The sequence below is a fragment of the Aythya fuligula genome, chromosome 6 (assembly GCF_009819795.1).
Source record: "Aythya fuligula isolate bAytFul2 chromosome 6, bAytFul2.pri, whole genome shotgun sequence".
Taxonomy (NCBI): Eukaryota; Metazoa; Chordata; class Aves; order Anseriformes; family Anatidae; genus Aythya; species Aythya fuligula.
This window is the reverse complement of record NC_045564.1, coordinates 11,610,874-11,634,167: the sequence shown is the minus strand read 5'-3', so window position 1 is coordinate 11,634,167 and position 23,294 is coordinate 11,610,874. Positions and strand designations below refer to the sequence as shown.

Below are 23,294 nucleotides of genomic sequence, written 5' to 3'. Positions count from 1 at the left end.
GATAAAGTGAAACTTCATCCAAACTGAAAAAACACGTTGGGTATTTTTAATGTTTAGATTCTTCTGACTTCTTTCAACTAGTTACTAAAAAAAACCAACACAGTGCTATAAAGTTCAATGAAAAAGTCATTTCATTAATCTAAGAATAAACAGAGGAACTAAAAAGCATGGATTTTAACCACATAAAGTGATATTAATGTGCACAATATATAAATGCTTAATATAGAATCTTTTCATTGTAGATGTATATTTGTTGCTGTTAAAAGTCTGATGAAACGTCCCCATTTTAATTACCACCACCCAGTTATTCACAGGTTTTCATAAGCTTCCCTTTTGCATCCAATCTGTCTATATTTATCTACACAAAAGCAAATAAAAAGTTTTTTTAATATAATTTTTAAAATATAAAAAAATCTGTTATTTTGAATGAAAATTTAAAGAAAGACATCTTGTCTTTTTTCAGTCTGAGATCTCCTGTCAAAATTTTTAGAATGTGAAACTGAGGCTTGCCACAAAACACATTACATAAGTTGGATGTTCAGTTTCTTCCTAAATAAACTATGGTATTTTAAGAACTTGATCCTCAACATAACATCCTCCAACTCCGGTAGTCAAAGGGAAGCTCCTAAAACAATGTATTGCCCATGTACTGATAAAGCTCAAATCAAGTCAGTTTGCACACAGTGGTTTTAAGTCACACACAATGATGAGAAGAATTTAGAAAAGATACTGCAGGAAGAAGTCAGCATGAGAAAAGAAAAGAAAAAAACAAACACCTGATGAAAAAGACAAGGTGTCCATTGCTGTACTCCAGTCATTTCCAGACACAGAGCTCCTGGGCAACATAGATTGGTTACCTCAGAAACTTGCAGCCTTTGCTTTGGCATTTTTCTACATCTACTGAACACAGAAGATTAAGCAATATATAACTTCATAGCAAAATTTTGTTGAAGCCATACTGAAAATCATTTCTTCACCTTTGGGAACAATTTTCAATCACCAGGTGTTTAACTTTCTGCTTTCAAGAATATGTGCATTTCCAACAGCTCTAGAATAATTGTTCTTAAATAGTGTGAAAACACAAAATTAGAAATCCAGTTTAACTTAAGGGCTGTTTCAAAGTTTAAATCACAAATCTCCCATTACTTGGCCATCCCTAGTCAAACATGACAAGCTTTGAATAAATATACACAAACAACTGATCTTTGAGAAGATACTGCTGTGGATCACCATTACTAGGCCTGCGCCTCATGTGATATTTCTGTGGACAACAGTTTTAGTTTTTGGCTTCTGACTCCATCTGTCTCTGGAGAGGAGCCAAACCAGCCCATTAGTGCTTACAACCTTCCCTTTCTTTTAGGCGGAAGGCAAAAATAAACAATTCCAGGAAGATATAACAAAATAGGATTATAGTCAGGTTTAAAACAAAACAAAACAAAACACATTTGTGATATATTATCACTTCAGAATAAGAAATAAAAGCACAGGAAAACACAGGTTTCTCAGAGGCTATATATTCTGATGGTGTCCGTTACCCAGTTACAAGTTCAACAAAGTCTATCTAAAATTTCTACACTTTCAGATATCTTATATAAGCCGAGGAAAAAAAACAACAAACACATTTAAATGTAAAGAATGCAAAGTATTAACTGAATATGAAATGGAAATACTCATAGTAAAAACTTCCCAATATTAAAACAATTTTACCAGGAAGAGAAAAGTAGCCAGGTAACACCTGGCTGTGTGACAATCACAGGAGTTAAATCTTGGTTCTCAGCGTGCTGTGGACAGAATGCTATGTACTTGGCTTGCAGCTCTTCCTGTCTGGGAGCTTACCCATGATAGCCACAGAAACCACTGCCTTAGGGACCAAACGCGTACCAAGACAACATCTCAAGTTCTGATCATGTGAAATGTGTATGGGAAGCATGAGAGACTCAATGGGACATAAACAATAGCACATCAAAATTTTTGGAAAGACAGACAATAAAAGCACTTCCATTACTACTGGCCAGGGGACTTCGCTTTGAACTTAACACTGTAACTAGAACACAGTGCTTCCTTCCTGGTGATGGATGGTAACTAAATGTAACAATATTTCAGTTACTAAGTATTAACAATGTCTGATTTTAATTGCATTCATTTCTGCAAATACAAGGATTGTAATGTAGTGGCTTACTGGCTCAGGTCTACACATCCCCAGTAATGTGAAATGGGAAAAAAAAGTGTTTTAAGCTCACCATGCCAAATTAGCTAGTAAAATTATTTTGAAAGAGATCTGAACTGACAAAAATAAATAATAACAAAGGCATGTGGAACTCCTGAACCATCCTAAGTTCATGGTTATTGCACTATTAAAAAGGATAATTCAGGGTAGGTACATAGAGGGAATGCCTCCCATTCAGGTGCAGAGAGCGTGCAGGCTGTGAGCAATGAGACTTCTGAAATTTTTTGCCCAGCTCTCACATTTAGATAAAGCTCTAAGCACTCTGGTAACATGACAATGCTTACAGAACAACGTTCCTGAAACCTTTACCAGCAGATACAGGCTGACAGATTTATTTATTTATTTTGAAGACAACTGACCAGATCCAGCAAGTCTCATAACTTCCTTGCCAGAGTAAGAAACTTTGTTGCTAGTGCTTGACAGTAAAATTAGATGCTTCAAAGCCAGTTGGGTTCTTTGCAATTTTCTTGCTGAGTTAATTTTGCAGTTAATTTTGTTCAGTTTTGGGCCCCTCACTACAGGAAGGCTACTGAGCTACTGAGTTGCTTGACTGTGGAGAGAAGAGCAATGAAGCTGATGAAGGGACTAGGAAAGTGATGCTTGTGAGGAGTGAATGAGGGAACTGGGAGTGTTCAGTCTGGAGCAGAGGATGCTGAGGAGAGACCTCAATGCTCTCTATAGCTACCTGAAAGGAGGCTGCAGGGAGGAGGGTGTTGGCAGGGAGAAGGGTGTTGGTCTCTTTTTTCAGGTGAAAAGTGATAGGATGTGAAGAAATAGTCTAGAATTGTGCCAGAGGAGGTTAGATTGGAAAAGTGTGGTCCAGCAGACTGCACAGTTAGATTACGAAGAGTGTGGTCAAGCGGTTGAGTACCCATCCCTGTAGCTATTTACGAGACGTGTGGATGTGGCATTGAGGGACATGGTTAGTGATGGGGCTCTGCAGATCAGGCTGATGGTTGGACTTGATGATCTTGAAGGTCTTTTCCAACATAGACGATTCTGTGATTCTAAAATAAGGCCCATAAAAAAACAACTATTTTTATGCATTGATGCAGCTGAAGCAACTCCTCAGCATTTTTGAATGGCCTGATCTCTCATGATACAGTAATACATCTAGTTGTCCTATCTCTTCTAAGGGTATCTCATAACAAGTTATCTTCTCTTATAAGCTGCACAACAGATCCCAGAGACAATACTTTATTCTTCTTTCACAATAATTTGGTTAGGGTTTTTCTGTATCCCACTGAAGCCCACACTGGATATTTTTACTTCTGTGCTAACCACTTGGACAGACATCTTAGAAGATGACATTCTATCAGCTCATCTGATAGCATTTTTACCCCTCCCCCCAAGAAGAAACAGCCAAAAAAATCTCTTCTCCTTTAACTGGTAAATCCAGCTGCATTCCTAACCAGGGTACTTCACAGAAGATTATCTATATTCTGTAACCACACTTGACAACAAAGGAGGCTGGAATTTGATATGACTGCAGCTATATAAACGGTTTCTCTTAAGGGAATATATACAATGCTGAATCTGCTAACCCAAGAGGGGCGAGGCTGCCACAGCTCCATGCCCCAGGTCCAAGCAGCACTGAGACTCAAGCGTGTATTCTCAGTAGACACACATGCAGAGAGCACATGTAGACACCACGTGCATGCATACACTGCTGGCCACAAAGATAACACACACTGGTAGCACCCACAGCTTCATTCTGCTTCCTTTCCTGGATGACAGAGGCCTCTGACCTGAGTCCCACACTAGGGCATGGTGCTTGGTTTCTCTCACTCTGATCTCTCTGGTTAGTGGGACCCAGAGCCTCTGGCTGCTGGTCCCAGCACAGTGGCTGGCACTCAGGCTCTCACTCCTGCTGCTGGCACCATGGACGCACAGGCCTGAGTGACTTGTGGTCCCACTCACTGATGACACTTGAGTCCACTCACTGGTCCCTCCAGTTGCTGGCACCCAGGCACAGTCCCCCAACCCATGGTCCAACTTCAGCTGCCAGAGCTCAGCCTCTCCCCACACACTGAACAGGAAGTCCTTCACCCAGAAAAATCAACAGAAATAGATTGTAACAGAGATAGGACAGACAAAATTGGTCATGTGCAGGGCATAGCCAGGGAAGCGAACCACTTACACAATTGGCCTTTTTTTCTTTTTTTAAATTTTCTTACCCCTTTGTTTTCCCTGTACTTGTTTCTCCACAAATCACCCAAATCCACCCTTTCCCCCACTTTTGGTTCCTCACCTAAACACCCATAATAAATCTTGTGCAATCCTAAAATGCCTTTTCCCTGCATCTCATAATGTGTCCCATACACACATGTTCCCCAAGACCAGAAGGTACTCTTGTGCTGACCAGACTTGATAGGTTGCATGTCTGGACAACATGGCCAAGGCTCTCCAAGAACAGTCCAGGAGGGGCCTGGAGAGGGTGAACCCTTCCTATGAATAACTGATTTGGGTTTTCATTGTCACGGTGCTCTTGTGGGCTTGTGAAGATGGATCTGTGATGTGCTGATGACTTCTGGGCTGGGCTGGGAGTAGCTGGGGCAAGGTGTTGTTTGGGCTCCCCAACCTACCACTGTTTGTCTGTACTCCTTTGAAGGCGTGCAGATGAGCACTGATCACATAACCTCACAGCTTCTCCACACTATAAACAAGGAAGCTATCACATGTTTTACCTAGATTCTCTCAAGCCCCCAGGACTTTGATCCTTTAATGCAGCACACAAACCCAAGATGGAGCAGGTAGGGACACTGTCAGAGCTGCTCCAAATCTGTCCTGAAGGTATCCAAAAAAGGAATACTTGGGTTTTCTTCAAAAAACTGCCAGGAGATTCTAGTTTAAATGCGACAGGAGACAGGGAAGTCTAGCTGTCCTCCCACTCCCTTATCTCTCCCAGCAGAGCTTCTGGATGCCAGCTATTTTTTGTATACTGAATCACAGAATCATCTAGGTTGGAAGAGACCTCCAAGATCACCAAGTCCAACCTCTGACCTAACACTAACAAGTCCTCCACTAAACCGTATCACTAGGCTCTACATCTAAACACCATTTAAAGATCTCCAGGGATGGTGACTCAACCACTTCCCTGGGCAGCCCATTATAATGCCTAACAACCCTGTCAGTAAAGAAGTTCTTCCTAATATCCAACCTACACCTCCCCAGCACAACTTTAGCCCATTCCCCCTTGTCCTGTCACCAGGCACGTAGGAGAACAGCTGCTCCTCGTAGGACTTGTTCTCCAGGCCCCTCACCAGCTTCGTCGCCCTTCTCTGCACCCGCTCAAGCACCTCCATGTCCTTCTTGTAGCGAGGGGCCCAAAACTGAACACAGTACTCGAGGTGTGGCCTCACCAGAGCCGAGTACAGGGGGACGATCACCTCCCTAGCCCTGCTGGCCACACTGCTTCTTATGCAAGCCAGGATGCCGTTGGCCTTCTTGGCCACCTGAGCACACTGCTGGCTCATATTCAGCCAACTATCAACCAATACTCCCAGGTCCTTCTCTGCCTGGCAGCTTTCCAACCATTCCTCTCCCAGCCTGGAGCTCTGCTTGAGGTTGTTGCGCCCCAGGTGCAGGACCCGGCACTTGGCCTTGTTGAACTTCATGCAGTTGACCTCAGCCCATCGGTGCAGCCTATCCAGATCCTCCTGCAGAGCTTTCCTACCCTCGAGCAGATCGATACACGCACCTAACTTGGTGTCATCTGCGAACTTACTGAGGGAGCACTCGATCCCCTCATCCAAATGATCAATAAAGATATTAAAGAGGACTGGTCCCAGTAGCGAGCCCTGGAGAACTCTACTAGTGACCAGCCTCCAACTGGATTTAACTCCATTCACCACAACTCTTCAGACCCAGCTATCCAGCCACTTTTTAACCCAACTTTTAACTCCATCTGCCCTGGAGCCGATCACCTCGGTGAGTGGCTACAAAATGGTGGCAACACCTGATTTGAAAGGCCTACCGCTGCCACTGCTGGCTCTGCCTACACCTCATCAGCCTCCCTCGTAAGGGCTGCCAGGTCCTGGCGGCTCCCTTAGCTGCCTTGAGTGGCCATGATGCCAGAAAAAAAGCCCAGCCCATCTCAATCCCCCACTCTGCTGCAGAACACATCTGCCCCAGAGCCAATCGCCTCAGCAAGGAAATCTTAGGCAGAATAACAGCATGTTCTTTTCTTATTGTGATACACCTCAATCCAAACACACAGTGATTTGGCAAACTATACGAATGACAGAAGGACAGAGTGAACCAGCACAAATGCACTACTGATTGTAACATCGGAATTTATTTTGGACAGTAAGACTTAATATTGCTTTCAAAAGCTATAAACAGAAACTTCACAGCCTCTCTCTTGAAGCTTCAATATACAGATGGTCACTGTAACTGAATTTTCTCCAAGATTTCAGTTTATGCAATTCTCAATAAACTTCATATATACATAAACAACCTGTACACAAGAAAACTCAATAGCATGATAACCACCCAACTGCACTAATTGTCCTTATGGGCATCCAAGTATACAAGAATGGAATAATCTAATCAAGAAGTGTGATACCTTAACCTATCTTAAAGGGAAAATGTAAAGGTGAAGAAAGATCTGATTTAAGACTACAGAAGATACTTATTATTTTTTTAACTAATGAAATAACTAAAGACATCCCCACCGAAAACAAACAAACAAAAAAATACAACTGAGCAACTAGCAAAGAAAATTGGTACTTCCTGTAAATGACAGACAGAAGAAATAGAGCCTAGGAAGCAACAGAGCAGCACAGCAGATCTGCTCTTTTACAGGACTAAGAAATAGAATTGATGGAGAAGGGCACTAGAGGTCAGCATGCTTCTACTCTAGGGGCATATTAGAAATGGCAAGAGCACATCAGTCACAGCTTAAGAGCTAAACTCTTCTTTGTATACAATACTGGCCCCAAAATACTTGGCGGCTTGCTACCAAGACGTATCTGGAGAAAGATTTGCTTAACCTCTAGAGAATTCATTCTGAGGCAATAGGAAGATTATCGTTTTTCCTAAAAAATTTAAGGAAACATCCTGACCTAAACAATCTGAACAATTATAGCATATGACATTGAATGGCTTAAATGGCTCACAATTGGAACAATCTGATGAGTGTTCTGCAAGCTAATGGAGCAACTTAACGCCCATGTATATCTTTTTTAATTCTTAAGAAAAAGAATCTTATGCAATGTGAAATAAGGTGCTTAGAACTCTGACATACTTGCCAAGATTCTCTCTTTCCAAGTAAGACTATGTAAGAGAACCAACAGGGCAACTGCTCACACTCCCTTGTAGCTTTCAAGAGTATCTTCATTAGCTACACCATCTCTAGATGAAACACTAAAAATTTTGTGGAAAGACATCAAGGAACAAATCCAGGCAACACGTCAGCAAATACAGCTATGAATATGGAAAAAGTTCATTGCAACTTGCTCTTTTATGTTTTGATAACAAGTTTACCTGGCAACATTTAAATACTTTAACTCAATAGATACCTGGAGGTGTGTATGTTTCTACTGAAGAGTGCACAAGAACAGACCGTCTCTTGGAAGGCATGGGCATTTTTCTCTCTTTGTATTTCGCAAGAGCTGCTTGTACTGCTTCAGTATGGACATCTACATAGAAAACAAACAAAAAAGTAAGAGAAATTAAGTTCAATCATAATTTCTTTCTAAAAACATAGGAAGCATGAATGTCATCTTTTACAGCTCAAATACAAAATATGAATTGCACATTAAGGTCCTTAATGCTTTTGTCCTATATTTAGTCCAACTGCTTAGCTCACAAACAGCAGCAGGTTTTCAGTCTCAAAGGAAGCATTTCTTGGACAGCAGAAAGGTCCAAAGTTGAATTCCAGTAATGTGGTTTTGAACTCAAAGCTGTGACAAGTTTATCAGTTGCTTTTCCTTCAAGGGTGTTCAGTAGGACTGAACAAATACACTTGCCTCCCACTCCACTCAAATGCAGTTCAGAAGCAATTCATTAGAGACTCAAGGGAAAATACAAGGAGGTCAAATCAACATATTTTCATCATGAAATCAGCTTAAAAAGGCTTTGCTAGTATCATCAGGAAGAACACCCTGACAACCGGTATTGAAGTTACAGCACACCTAACACATTAATTCTCAGTACTCGTTTATTTTTAATTTTTGGTAAATTCCAAAGCGTATACTGTAAATTTTGCTATTTTTAAGCCATAAACAAAGAGTTTAGTAAAAAGGAATTAGTGTTCAATCAAGACTATACTGCAGATAAAAAATACTGTATTCAAGTAATTCTAAATTGTCTTCAACAGATTTTTCTCTTTAACATAGCTTTTGACATCACTTAAACACATAAAGCTTAGGTAAAAAAAAATAAATCTTGAGAAGTGAACAGATGTCAAGGAGAAATGAGACAGACCAAAAATATACTGACTTACGAACTAAGATTTAAACTCATGAAAAATGGATAAAATGGATATGCACCAACATGTACTGATGAAGGGCCAAAAAGCAAGTATTGTGGTAGGAAAAAGCATGATCACATTTCACATGGAAGATGCTGTACAAGAATCATAGGATCATTTAAGTTGAAAATGACCTCTAAGATCATCAAGTCTAACTGTTACCCTAACACTGCCAACTCTACCAATAAACCATGTCCCTAAGTCCAGTTTTGAAAAATATATAAAAATGCATTCTAAGCCACCTAAGGCTGAAAATATGTAACAGGAGATTGGTAGACATATGCAAAGTATGAAACCCAGAGGTATGTGACAAATACACTTACACAATGTACATTAAAAGAAATATCCTTTCTCTGTCCTGTACCTAGAGCAATTAACCTTAATGCCAACTACAGGTTGTCAGCCACAACTCCATATTTTAGGGTCCATTAAAAAAAAAACAACAAAGAAACAAAACAACAAAAAACTATTCTTTGAGCTATAACTCTTCAGTTCTGCTACAGAACAGCAACAGAACAAAGTTACTGAACTCTGTGTTGATTTTGTTTTAAGCAGTACAAAAAGTACCAAAGAAAACTTGCACCTTCTCACTTCCTTAGCAGCATTACCAGACACAAGCCTTTGTCATGCTCACCTGCAATACATCCATCCATATTTAAAGGACTGTGTTATGAAAAGGATCCCAGAGTTTTAAAAAGTACTCCTAAATTAAGGGATATGTAATTTACTCTATTTACAAATATTACAAACAACAGCTCAAGTTCAGTACAGTAGCTGTAAATTCCAAGCATGTTCAGCCCTGTAGATATAACTACACTCTGCATGTTATTTCATTCATGATGCATGAATCCTAAACGTTGCTTCATGGTAACACAAGATCAGTAATGATATGACAGAAAATCTGTCTTTAGACAAATGCAGAGCTAGAAGGCATGTTAAAAAGTGTAAGAACTGATTTCTGGTACTAGTCCTGGGAACTTCTTTGGTTCTTGAGCATGAGATTCTTCCTAGATTATTTCAAATACACCAATCAATTCCAATTAATTCTAACAAAGCAAGAGATAGCTAAAGGACAGGTATTAAGTATATATTTTAATGAAAATTGGAATAGTTTCAAGCATCGGGCCTCTAACAATGGCTGCTGCAAACTAGTGTCCCATCTGACTGCATGCCTGTGACAAGGATTGCCAAAAAAAAGAAAAAAGAATATTTTCAGGATGTATCTTAATTATACTATAACATTCAGAGAACGCTGGGATTAACTTTTGAACTGTAAGTAGCACTGTGTATAGACTAGAAGAGAGGTTGTACCAGCTAACTGACCCATTGGGAAACCATGCAAACTAATAACTAGTTTTTATTGATAATTTGACACTTCTGTAAGCAGCCATTAACTCACCGTTGCATCCCTTACACTTCTTGGTGGAACTGGTTTTCTCTTTCATTAAAAACTTCCACTGCAAGTTCTTTAGTTTGTTGTATTTTCTACTGGAATTTTGCATTTACTACTGAAGTGTTGCTTCCCACAATAAGAAAGCAAGTATGACTGGCAAGGCTGATAGAGAAGAGAGGACTGTTGCAGGAACAAGCTCTGTCACATGACATGAAATACAGTATTTTCCACACTGCTATACAGGTGTCACACTTGCACACTGAACAGACCTGTGTATCAGCTGGAATAGACACATCCTTGTAGCCCGTTTCAGGCAAGCTGGGAGAACAGGCTGTATACTGCAGCAGTACATCCAACAGGGCATTAGCAGTAAAGACCCAGCTGTTAGAGGCTGAAGAAGAGTTACTAGTAAAAAGTGAGAGTGGAAAGCGAAAGTATAGTTGCTGGGGAAGCATCTTCAGACACCCTAAGGGCTCACCAGTTAACTTCCATGTCTTCTTAGCCAAAACCAGACAACAGTGGGGCTAAAGCAAGAGGAGGAACAGGAGTCTTCACTAGGAATCGGGCATCCTCATGGTAGAACTAGCAGCAGCAACAACAGCAATATAGTGGCTTAAAGTGTCCTCTGAACTGTGGAACACAAGGTACTTAGTGCTTATCAGCCTGCACAAATGCCTGCAAAGTCTCTGCTTTTCTCAGCTTTTCTACCACACTGCTGTCATTTAACAGAGTGCAAATCTAGTTAAAGCACTGTAATGTTAACTGCTGTTCTGGGAACACTTAGGAAATTTATTAGCCTACAGTATTTTTAACCATATTTTCACTGTTGCAAATTTTTGGGTAAGATTTACTGCTTTAAGACAAAAATCTGTGGATGATAAAACTTAGTTAACTTAAATAGAAGACAATTCTGGAAAACTATAAAAAAATCTGCTTGCAGCTAGTAAGTGGCAGATTAATTGCACAAAAAGGCATAATTGTCTTGCTTGCTTATTTAAAATAATTTATGTTGATGGCTCTAAAGTACTATAATTGCTCCAGAAAGAGATCCTGTTCTATAAAAAATTGCATTCCAACCTCATCAGCTACTCTTGCAAAGGACATAGCAGAACTGACGAGATGCAAGGGGGAAGATATAAATAGAAGGCTAGAAGGAAATAAACAGAAAAAGAAACAAGATTCTCCCCCCCTCAAGTCTAAAGAACACATACGGCATGCAACTAACGGAAGAAGCAGTAATGTCCAAAATTATTGCTTAAAGCTGTTCATCTTTCACAACATTTAACATAGAATCATAGAATGGCCTGGGTTGAAAAGGACCTTACAGATCATGCAGTTTCAACTCCCCTGCTCTGGGCAGGGTTGCCCACCACTAGAGCAGGCTGCCCAGAGCCACATCCAGCCTGGCCTTGAGTGCCTTCAGGGATGGGGCATGCACAGCCTCCCTGGGCAACCTGTTCCAGTGCCTCACCAACCCCCGAGTGAAAAGCTGCCTCCTAACAAGTAACCTTAATCTCCCATCTTAGTTTAAAACCATTCCCCCTTGTCCTATCACTAATATGTATGTCATCTGCAAACTTGCTGAAACTAGGCTGCGTGTAGACCAACGAGGTAGAGTTGTACAGATTTACTGAAGGTTAATTTAAAGAAATTTAAATCAACAAGAGCATAGAGATATTATCTCTAGGAAAAGATGAAGCACTGATAGACTAATATTTAAAAGGTACATTCAGAAGCAAATATGCTAGCTGAACTTGTTTAATATCCACCTACGTATAGTAATATGTCTTGCATTGTACAATTAAAGAGACCAATGCTAAACTTCCCCCAAACAATACCAGTAATATGGCAGGGCTGTTTAGTTGCTTTTTGTTTGTTTGCTTTAAAGTATCCTTGGTGCAAATTAAGTAAGGCATCTGAGGCTCTAAAACAGGAAAAGTAGCCATGGAGAAAACATTGCTCTAGACCCTTTTAGCTCTCCTGGCTAATGGCTCCCAAGTATTCCCTGTTGTAATTGTGCTCTTCTTGCAAATTTTGATGTTGTTAAACTAACAGAAATAAGTGCTACTTAAATGAATTACTTTATATCAGATCCATGACTCAGATTGTAATTTACTTGGAAACTCTTTTTTTCACAAAGTAACTTGGAAATCATGGTTGCAATTCAACCAATCAATCTACTTTTTCAGTGTATATTCAACAGATTCTACTGTTGAAGATACATTTGAAATGCAAAAATAAATTTAAACAACAAATTTGTACATTAGTCAAATTCTCCTTTTGTTAATTTTAATACTAGGTAATCTTCATTGAAATTCAGAAGTTTCTTTGTGCAGCTGACTATATATATCTTTCCAAGGAATCCATATATGTTCCTCAGAACATTTAAGGATCCCATTCATCCTTCAATTATTCATAAAGAACGCATGTAGACATATCAACTCCATTTCTGAAGCAAGGTTTTAAATGTCAGCAATGTAAATATGATCCAATAAACTACCATGATGAAGCAATTGCAATGCAAGGTGACCCAAGATTAACTGGGTCACATGTACCATTATGGTACATGTCATTACTTGCACTCCTCATACCCAAATCCAAGATATATAATTTCCATTGAAAGCAAAAGGAAAAATTCCAGTTAGAAATCCAAAGGTATTTAGCAGAGAAAAGCTTCCAAACACCTGCCTTTTCTTGCTATTGTGACAAGGAATTTCACAGGGAAACTGTATTGTAACCACCTGAAAAGTAACAATGGATACAGGATGTGATGATGACATTGGTATTTTCACATGATTTTCCAAAACAGGTTTGTCACAGTGGTGTCCATTTAAAACTGATGTAGAGTATCCATTGTGACATTTCCCTTTTTTGTGCACTTGTTTTAAACCAGGAAATATTTGAAAGTGAGCTACAGCAAATACTCAAATCCTACAACCTTCCTTTATAAAACATCCCAGCTAACCAAGCAAAATTAAACCCACAGCCCACATACTATATTCTTCTAAACATTTAAGTAATTGTATTAGAGACCGGAAAGCCAATCAACAAACAAGAGAAAAGTGCTAAGCATGGTGTAAATTCACAATAATGAAAAAGTCACAAAGCATGGATACAATTTCTTCCTCTCCCAGTACTTCCTTCATTCCGGATTTGAACAAAAACTCTTGTGTGTAGAAATACATAAAGCTACTTGAAAAATACTCATTAGATCTTCCCTTCCATCTTCCTCTTTAGGCATACATACTACTGTACTGGTAATTTTTTTCTAGTAAAGACAGCTGGTGTTTTAGCTACTTATCTTTTACTTACCAGATCGGAAACGCTCATCCCTTGAGTTAGTAGAACGTGATTTCTGCTGTTTAGACACAGCAGCCGTAGCTTGTGAGGTGCCTGGGACTCTGTTCTCTGCTTGCAGGGATGGATCCACACCTGAAATATAGTTTTCCTTCAATATAAATTCAGGTTTTCACATAAAATATGTGCTCCTCGTGTTTAACGTTTTCTACCAGCCCTGACACCTACTTACAAATCCTACTGGAGCCCAAAGTCTGTACCTTTAAAAATCTAATTTTCCATCTACATTTTAAATTCTTTAAACTAAAACCAAATCTGCTGTCAGAGGGTGGTGAAACACTGGAACAGGTTGCTCAGAGAGGTTGCGGATGACCCATCCCTGGAGGTGTTCAAGACCAGGTTAGGTGAGGCCCTGAGCAACCTGATCTAGTGGCTGGCAACCCTGTCCAGAGAGCAGGGGGGTTGGAACTATTTGATCTTAGAGGCCCCTTCCAACCCAAGCCATTCTATGACTCTATGATGAGCATTTCACCCAATAATTATAATTATACATCATACTTGAGGATACTGAAAATACACAATTACACTGCTCTACCTTTTAGATATAACTTGAACCATTCTGTCAAATTCATTTCAGCTTTAAAAACAAGACTGCTAAATTAAGCAAAAACGAGAATGTGCATGTCTGCTTAATCTATACCCATTTAATGGAATAATACCAGAAGAATCACATTTTACAAGAACTCTACAGCTCTCTAATAAACATCTCACAGACATTAAGGGCAGAACTATTCTGTCACCTTCGGCTGTCTAAGAAACAACTCCTCTAATCTAGATTGGCTACTCAGTACAAGAACACAGATCTTTCCACCCCCATAAAAGGTACACAAAATAAAAAGAACCGAACTACTCTCTAGTTGTCTTCTCCACACCTGCCTAGAATAGGACTCTATGGGCTGCCCAGGGAAGTGGTTGAGTCAGCATCCCTGGAGGTATTTGAAAGACATTTAGATGTAGAGCTTAGTGATATGTTTAGTGGAGGACTTGTTAGTGTTAGGTCAGAGGTTGGACTCGGTGATCTCAGAGGTCTCTTCCAACCTAGATGATTCTGTGATTCTGTGACTCTAGGTGGATAACCCAGAGCAGCCCTCTAGGCTGGCTGAATTTCAGAAAGGTGAATCTCAGCTTTATATTCTAGCATAGGAGAAATCAGAAATCAAAGAGGTGGACAGTAACAAATAAATATTCCCTATTACTCCCCATCCACCCAAATAAAGAGACATGCTACTGGCTCCTGGTGCATCTGCAGGGACTACACAAAATTGAATTAGAACAAGGAACTTGCAATTTTATTATCTCTTATATATCTACACATAAGTACAAAACCAAGAACTGAACCCCCTGCAGGTGTTCTGAAGATGCATGTCACACTGAAAGCACTGAGATGCCAGAAAGAACATAAAGGAACAAAGAAGTACTGTAGCTTGCACTGTTTTAAGACTGGTGGATGACAGCAGCCTTCAGAAGTGCAACAGCCACTACAGAACATGTAGAACATCTGTAGCATTATAATGCAGTGGGAATGTGTTTTTTTGTTTGTTTGTTTTTTGTGCTAACCCATCATCAATTTTTGATCAATGTGGCTATTTGAATCAGTGTTGCATTCAATAGCAAACTTTCCTTAAATCATGAAGATCTGTTCCACCAAGTTTACTATGTTTCTAGCCCTTGTACCATACAGGGCTGAGTACTATCTGTCATTCTGGTCTCTGCTTCCCTTGAATAGCTTCTGCCCTCCTGCCTGCTCTCAGTTTTGATAGAACAAGAAGCAGTATTTTCAAAATGTAGCTGTTTACAGATGGTGGCTTTCACTGAAGATGACATTTTAGAAGGATTGCTGCCAGCTTCTTTGGAAGTCAATGCATTACTTTAAAAAGTAAGAAAAGATTCCTCTTTCTCTTGGGGGGTTTCTGTTCCCTCCCCTCTCCCGTAAATGTGTACCAAAAAAGAAATCAACACTCATTAATAAATCTAGCAATTATAAGAGATTTTTATCCAGTAAGACCTTTCAGTAAGACCTGGTCTTTACATTTGAGGTATAAATTTTCAAACAGTATATACCAGTTGTTTCAGCTGATCAAAAGGAACCTTCAAATACTCTCTTTAAATATAATATCCACAGGAAAAGCCTTTTGCCATCTTCCTGACCAAAGCAGTTGCTATACAAGACTTTTCTTAGGTACCTGCTAAGACCACGAGGTAAATGCAGCCTGGAACACTTTCCCCACCCCAACCTGCAGCCAACAGGCAAAACCTCCAGATGTTCAGGATGTCAACCCTGGGTTACCCAGGAGTTCTTAGTGGGAAAAAGAATAAAAATGTATGAGTCTCAGTAATGGAAAAGGAAGTAACATATAATAAACCACACTAACCTAAGTTTTTAGAAGTTAATCCAGCTCCGGAGAAATGCTTGGCTTTTACAATTTACTACTGAAACCAAATAAATTAACCTAATGGAGTTTTCCCACTCTCCAAAAGCAAAACTTTTGAAGTAGGTGACAGACTAACATCAACCGCTTTGACAACAGGGGAAATAACATGGACTAGTAAAGAAACTGAAGTGTTCCAAAGGAAAACAGATGAAGATGGAGCTGAGTAAGGACACAGCTACTACCCAATACAAAGGGTTAATGTTCCCTGAAACACTTTAGCAGATTTATTCTACAAACGGAATTGATTCGATTCATCTAATTCTCAAAGAGTGGTTAAAGCACGTAAGAACTGCATTTTACATTTCATTTGAACAAAAGTTTCACATAACCTAAAGTCAGCAGTCCAGTGAGGTTTGTTGCTCTACAAACAACTTCATATTTCATAAAAAAGACTGAGGCCAGTCACCACCTAAAATCCTGAGCCAAGAAAAGAACAGATGCCAACAGATAACATGATAATGAAGGTGGTGAAAAGGAGGAGAACAAAGAGGAGCAGCTAAACTGGAAGTCTCCCTAAAATAGACTGCTCATCTATGAAACATTCAAAAAACAGCAATTATTCATTAATAAAGTTCCTACGCAACAATGTGCTTAGTTTTGGGTGATCTTTTCAAGTGAAGTAGGCAACAAAAGAGGGGGAGAATGATTGTGTGCCATTTTTTTCCTTCAAAGGTAGGTTATTAATTGTTAGTGGGGGTAAGAGGCTAATGTCTTATTCAAAACCCCTTGCTTTTTAGCAGGCCTATAGTTCAGTATAGTTCAGCTTAAATCTCTGTTGTGTTGTTTTTCTCTTTTTTTTCTCCCACAACTACATGCCAGAAAAATCCTGTTTCACAAGCTTGGTGAATTTGTTCATTTATTCTGGTTCTGTGTAAATCCCAACTTTAAACTTCAGCAAAAGCAGCTGGATAATTAGGCCAACTCCCTCTATTCACATCGAAAATCTTTACACACAAAACATTTTAAGAGATATAACTTAATGAAACATGATCCACTATCACTGTAGTTTGTCTGTTTTTAACTTAGCCAAAACTAGCAAAAATAAAACGCCATTTTAATGAGGCCACTAGGTATACACTTATTCCAATTAACTGAACAATTTGATTGTACAGGAAGAGATTAAAGTTAATATTTGAATTAGAATTGTTTTTCCATCTACTAACTCTGAAGAATCAAAGATAACAATGACATTTGTAGCAATTTTATTTCATACAAGCAAAAATTATTTTACTGTAACAGCACTGAACAATTGATGGTCAAAGACAGTTGGCTAGCCTTGCTCAGGAATATGCCTAGCTAAACACATCTGTAATCAGATATGCAGAGAGAAAAAATTCAAAAACAAGGCATCAGTAGATATCTCTCATTCAGGTTACAGAGTTAGAGTTTGTGAGCTCTTTGGGGTTAAGTGCTATTTTTGTTGTTGTTGTTTTTTGTTTGTTCGTTTTTGTTTTGTTTTTTAAATGTTTGAACAGAAATCTCAGCACCATGTAGAAATACCTCACCTGAAATTGCACAGAATAGTGAATAGCAACATGAATACACATTTTCCTGCACTTTCTCTGAAGTCCTTATCAGTAGGAAAGTCATATTCTTCAATATATTCATTTCTGAATAAAACAAATGTTGAAGTAATATTTCCATAAACACTGTCTAAAAAGTACACTTGCCGTCCTATAGAAAGGCACCTATATAGCCAGTTGCTCTGGACCATCTACCTTAGACTGCCATAAATATCAACTAACAGATGGCTTTGATGGAACAACTACAACTTATATTCTTAATGTTCACAGAAGCACAGAATATCCCAAGCTGGATCCCACAAAGATCAGAGTCCAAACCCTGGTTCCACACAGGACTACCTAAAAATTAAACTGTATGCCCAAACGATTCTTGAACTCCTGAACACATACTTATAAGACTACTATTTTACTAATGCTAGAGAGAAGTGTTTTGTAAACTATTCTGTATGTTAACAAATACAGCTACAAATAAGTTTTTCATACTTAGCCCCATAACTAGTATGATATGCCTGCACACATCAAAAAAAAAAAAATTAACCACAGCATACTGCAATGAAGAGAGAAGACCCGGGTTTGAAAGTAAGAAAATTTGTGATTCATAGGCATGTAGTTTCCACTTTAAGAAAAATGAGCAACATATTTTAATGCAAGAAATATGTGACCATGTAGTATGTGAAAACACGTTACTCAATCCTAAGAAAGCTGGGAAGAAAAAAATTCAAATAAAGCAGAAGTTTAAGAGGCATAACCTACACTAGCTTCATTCTGTAGAGAGTAACATTTGAGTAAAGAACATATTACCAAATAAAAACTCCTGTTTAATAGTCAATCCTGAAAAGTTGCCCACTTCTGATTCAAAAAGCTTTATTCTTCATATCTAGCAAAAGCACAGACTTTATTGCTAAAGGACTTTCCTGGGCAACCTTCCTGGGGAATCTACCTGCAGAACAGCTGCCCTATCACATTTTTCATTCACCTGCATCAGACATGATGTCTTAACATCAATCTCAACATTTTTAAAGACTTCTCAACATCTCAGCAAACTCTTATTTGAAACGACTATTAAGCACTCAAATTTAATTATCTTTGCAGAAACACTGATCCCCAAAATCATCTCCCCAAAGTAATTTCAGTTCTAAATTGATAGAATACTCCTGAAAGATTCAACTTTTCTAAGTTTTAAAGGTAAATTGAAAAGTAAAGCCAAAGCAGTTAAAATAGCATGGCAACAAATCACTCATCTTGGTTTTCCTTGCATTGTCACACAGTTATATACCATGTTTCCAACCATCCGCTGTCTACAGAATATGATGTAGCACATTAAAGAGCTTTGCAGAGAGGACAAGGGAAGAGGAGGCTGAAGCTTTAGGTTCTTTGTATGCCATTATACTGTTTTGCTGCTGTTGAACTGGCTCTGCAAATTAGAAAGGAACAAAACATGTTCAAAGCACTGAAAGACAGGGAAAGGTGTATGACAAGGCAGAAAATAAAACAAGGGTAGGAAACAGCTGGTCAGGCTCTAGGCCAACCTCTCAGTCCTGCTCCAGTCCCCACTCTGCTGTCCTGTCCCCTCTGCACCCGGCTCTGCCCAGAGACCATGGCTGGCTATCCAGCCTGCAGCATGCTGCTTTCCTTACTGCCCCTGGCACCCCCAAGCCAGCCTGTTGCTGCTACTCTTCAGTGCATCCCCTCCTCTCCTGCCCTGGTTTCCACCCCACTTCTCTGTGATCCAAGACCTACAGAACTTCACACAAGTGGTGCTCACACAAGGATCTGACCACACTAGGGGAGGTTTTTGCCAAGGAGTGCAGTACTTCGCAGTTTCCTCTCTACTTTTGCCAGCCCTTTTTGCCAGCAGGAGTTTCAGGAGCTTCCCAGATAAGAGACAGGTCACCTATAAGAATAGGTAAGGTCCTTCCTGACAGGGTTCTCAGCCCTTTGATAACATAAGCAAGGAGCAAGGGCAGGGCCAAGCATGCTGGAAATACTCTCACCTTCCCCATTAATTGTTACTCTAGAGCATTTGACCATTTGCTCCTGATTACATCAAAAGGTTTAGGCCAAGACATACAGTTTGCACTGCTGCTAAATCCCAAACAAAATATTTTTAGCAGAAACATCCATACAGAATATACCACCCTTAAAAAACATGATTACTAAGCTCTGTGCTATGTAGGCAGACTTAGCCATCAGGTACTTAGGTGGCAACCATCAACTTACTACCAAATGAACCATGGCAAAAGATGAATTGATTGGACTTGATTCCTGAATTTGATTACTTGAGAACCACCTGGAGGACTGATTTCTGTTTGTTGGTTTTTTTTTTTGTTTGTTTGTTTGTTTGTTTCATATTCAGAGAGTGAAATTGCAAACATTTTGTTTCTTCCACTGGCAGGGAACTCGAAAACATTTTCTGTACCTAGAAGGATAACAGCTAGACTGGTGGTAGGATTAAAAAAAAATCTATGAAAATTTGATTTACCACAATAAAAAGTCAATCCAATAGCCCAATTTCCACATTCAACTCCCAAAACAACGTAGTAGGATATTTGACCATAAAGGTTTCCCATTGCATTACTAAAATCACTTAATTAAAAAGGCAAACGAAGAGTAATCTCTTGCTATTTTCAGGAACTGTTAACAGTCAAGCTATAAACAGCTCTTCAGCTAGCCCACCTGATCACATTTAGTTTTCATATATTTAATTTCAACTAATTACACTAAGATCGAATCAAATTAGCCTATTAAGATCTGGACATAATTTGATCAGAGCTGTTATGCCTGAAATACGAAATAGCAGCTTTTAATTCAGTAGCATCAAGAAAGACAACCGCACTTTTTGTTTTGTCCATAAAGAAATTATGTATGCTATCACAGACTCCAAAGCACCAGAGCAAATTGCACATTCCTTCAACAAGGAGCTAGAGAACAAAGTGTTGTAAGGTTTGTGAATCTATTCTAATAGAATCCATTCTAATAGAATTACTAGGATGAAAAAACATCAAGTAGAAATACATAAATAAGTTACAGTTACGTAGAAAAAGTGTGTGTCCTTGCTATCAGCAGAAACATTTTTCCTAGACCTTTTTTTTTCAGAAAGTTCCAATTACTGCAGTCTTAAACCCAGTTTCCTACATTAGCTATGTCTTAATCTCAGTATAACATGCCTTTCCACTCAGCACAGCTAACAATGTGCACTCATTCTTTATCAAGTTGCCAAAACTCTTGTAGTATAAGAAGTAAGTCCTTTATTTTCTATACTTCATATGAGCATTAGCCAAAACAAAAGTCCTTTAACCTTGTAAATAACCACTGGAAGAATAACTTTTTCCTTTAGTGTAAATTCCTCAAATCAGAACAGAAGGCCTGCTTCTTTAGCAAACATGATGAACCTAGTTCTTCAGAGAAGCCTGGGCCCCAGGCTTTTAGAATAGGTTTAAATAGGTTTAAAAGCACGTATCGGCCTTACCAGTAACAGCAGACGCAATGATTACCTGCCCAGCATGTGAGCATGCACACTGCAGTTGGCCAATGGCCCAAAGTCTTAAGATCCAGTTAAGATCCAGTTAAGTCTTAAGATCCATAAAAGAGAGAAGAGGTTCAACAAGATCAGGATCACAAAGACATTCTACTTCCATTAGCAGACCTAATGAAGGAAGGAATTTTCCATGTGAGAAGACATCAACCTAATGAAGAGGAATGCTTCCATATATGTGTCTGCCCTATCAGACAGATACTTTTGATTTGATAGATATCTCTCTGGGAGCAAGAATCCCACTGAAAAAGGAAACTACTGTGTTAGGTGTTTCTACTGTGAACCACCTGTGAAGATTTCTGACAGTACCAGGATTTTACGGTTGCTTTCCCTGCTCAGACAGTACCAAAGAATTAGTCAGAATATAGTAATTAACACTAGGTTTAAGCACTTAGGAAAACTCTAAACAAGCTAGAAAAGTTGGCTGGTATTCCTATCTAGAGGCTTGCTTATGAAAAGTCCTTTGTCAAACCTCTCAGCTGCTAAACTAATATGCAACTAATTCCTATTTGCCATTACCACACCCATCTGAAAACATTTTAAGGAGTTTTGCAATATGATTCTTTGGGGCAGCCATCCAACTTACATAACCTGTTTTATATTGAGGAATAAACTCTTTCCCTAATCTCCCTGTAAATAAATCCTCCCCCATCTTTTGACTATGCCTTGGTGCCAAAGTAGCTGTACTGGGGTCTGGCTGGGATGGAGTTAATTTTCCCTGCAGTTGCTCATAAAGTGTTGTGCTCTGCACTTGTAGCTAGAACTGCATTGGTATCACCTCCCAGCAGCTGACCTAAACCAACCAAAGAGATATTCCATGCCATATGATGTCACACTCTGCAAGAAAAGGGGAAAAAGGGGAAGGAAAGGGGGGGGCTCTCGTTATGAAGACATCTGTCCTGCCAAACAACCGCTATGCATATTGAGGCCCAGGTTCCCAGGTCACGGCCAATCATTGCTCATTGATGGGAAGTACAGAATTCTTTTTTCCTCTGTGCTTCTGCACAGCCTTTGCTTGTTTTTGTTTCTCTCTTCCTTTTCCCTTTAATTAAATTATCCTTATCTCAATCCATGAGCCCTTTTATTTTTTTCTTTACAGCATACTTTCTTCTCCCCCTCTTCTGAGGAGGAGGGGGAGTGATAGAGCGGTTGAGGTGGAGTTTAACCACCCAGCAAGGTAAAACCACCACAGTCGTTCATTTGTTTTCAAGAATACCTAAATGAGAAAAAAAGAGGTAACACGTAAGATTTGAGGATTTTAAATGACCAAAACAAAAGAAAGCCAAAAACGGTAAATCAAGAGCAGAGGAAAACTGCAAAGTAAATCATATAAAAAATTGTGCAGAAAAACACTATCTTTTATTAGAACCAGTAATAGTTGGGAAGAATTAGACAAGTAAAAGAGGAAAAAAAATATTTCAGATTTATCATACAATCCCTGTGTTTCACTTTTACCAGACCTACCAGCTAGTAGAATACTTCTCTCCTTAAAGAAACCTTGATGGTAGAATTCCCTTTTATTATATGGCTAGCAAGCGATACTCCCACTAGCAATATTCCCACTCACTATACTCTAAATCTACTCCCCTTTTGTTTAAAAACTGCTACCCCTTGTCCTATCGCTACACACCCTGGTAAAGCATCTCTTCCCATCTTTCCTTTCATACCTTCCTTTAGGTACTGGAAGGCCACAGTAAGTTCTCTGCAGAGCCTTCTCTTCTCCAGGCTGAACAACCCCAATTCTCTCAACCTCTCTTTGTAGGAGGGGTGCTCCAGCCTTCTGGTCACCCATCCTCATGGCTTTCCTCTGGACTCACTAATAGATCTATGTCTCTCTTGTATTGGAAACACCAGACCTGGGTGCAGTACTCTGGGGAGGTCTCACAAGAGTGGAGTATAGGGGGAGAATCGCCTTCCTTGACTTACTGGCCATGCTTCTTTTGATGCAGCCTGAGATATGATTGGCTTTGTTGGCTCATTTCTTATTGTAGCAGATTTGTTTCTGTACCTACCAAGAGACATGACACCTTGGTGATACTTGAAGCAGACTAGCTCACAATGGAAAACATCCATATTTTAACAGTTCCCTTCACTAGATGTCTTATCAATAACGTGAACAGATATCCTTCAAGAGATGCACGTACTTTTTACAAGAAGTCAGTTCTCTAACTACAAAACACTCTCCAGATTTGTCAGTCCATCCATTATTCTATTTAATTCACTGTAAAAATATTTGAAAGAACTGACATACAGAGGGCCAGGTAATATTTCATTAGACTACTGACATGACTGAAGTAATCAAACTTCCAAGACCTTCAAGTTGAAGACTTGGCATCTCAGAAAGAGCAGCTT

The 23,294-nt window shown here is 39.3% G+C and overlaps 1 protein-coding gene across 1 annotated transcript in view; it reads right to left on the bottom strand.

The window, feature by feature from the left end:
• Positions 1-23,294, bottom strand: part of DIP2A (disco interacting protein 2 homolog A) — a 99,367-nt gene that overhangs the window by 49,610 nt on the left and 26,463 nt on the right. The window contains exons 3-4 of the mRNA XM_032189994.1: positions 13,408-13,527; positions 7,750-7,869 (exon numbers count right to left, since the gene is read on the bottom strand). Of these exons, the coding sequence (XP_032045885.1) occupies positions 7,750-7,869; positions 13,408-13,527 (240 nt within the window). The remainder of the gene's footprint in view (positions 1-7,749; positions 7,870-13,407; positions 13,528-23,294) is intronic.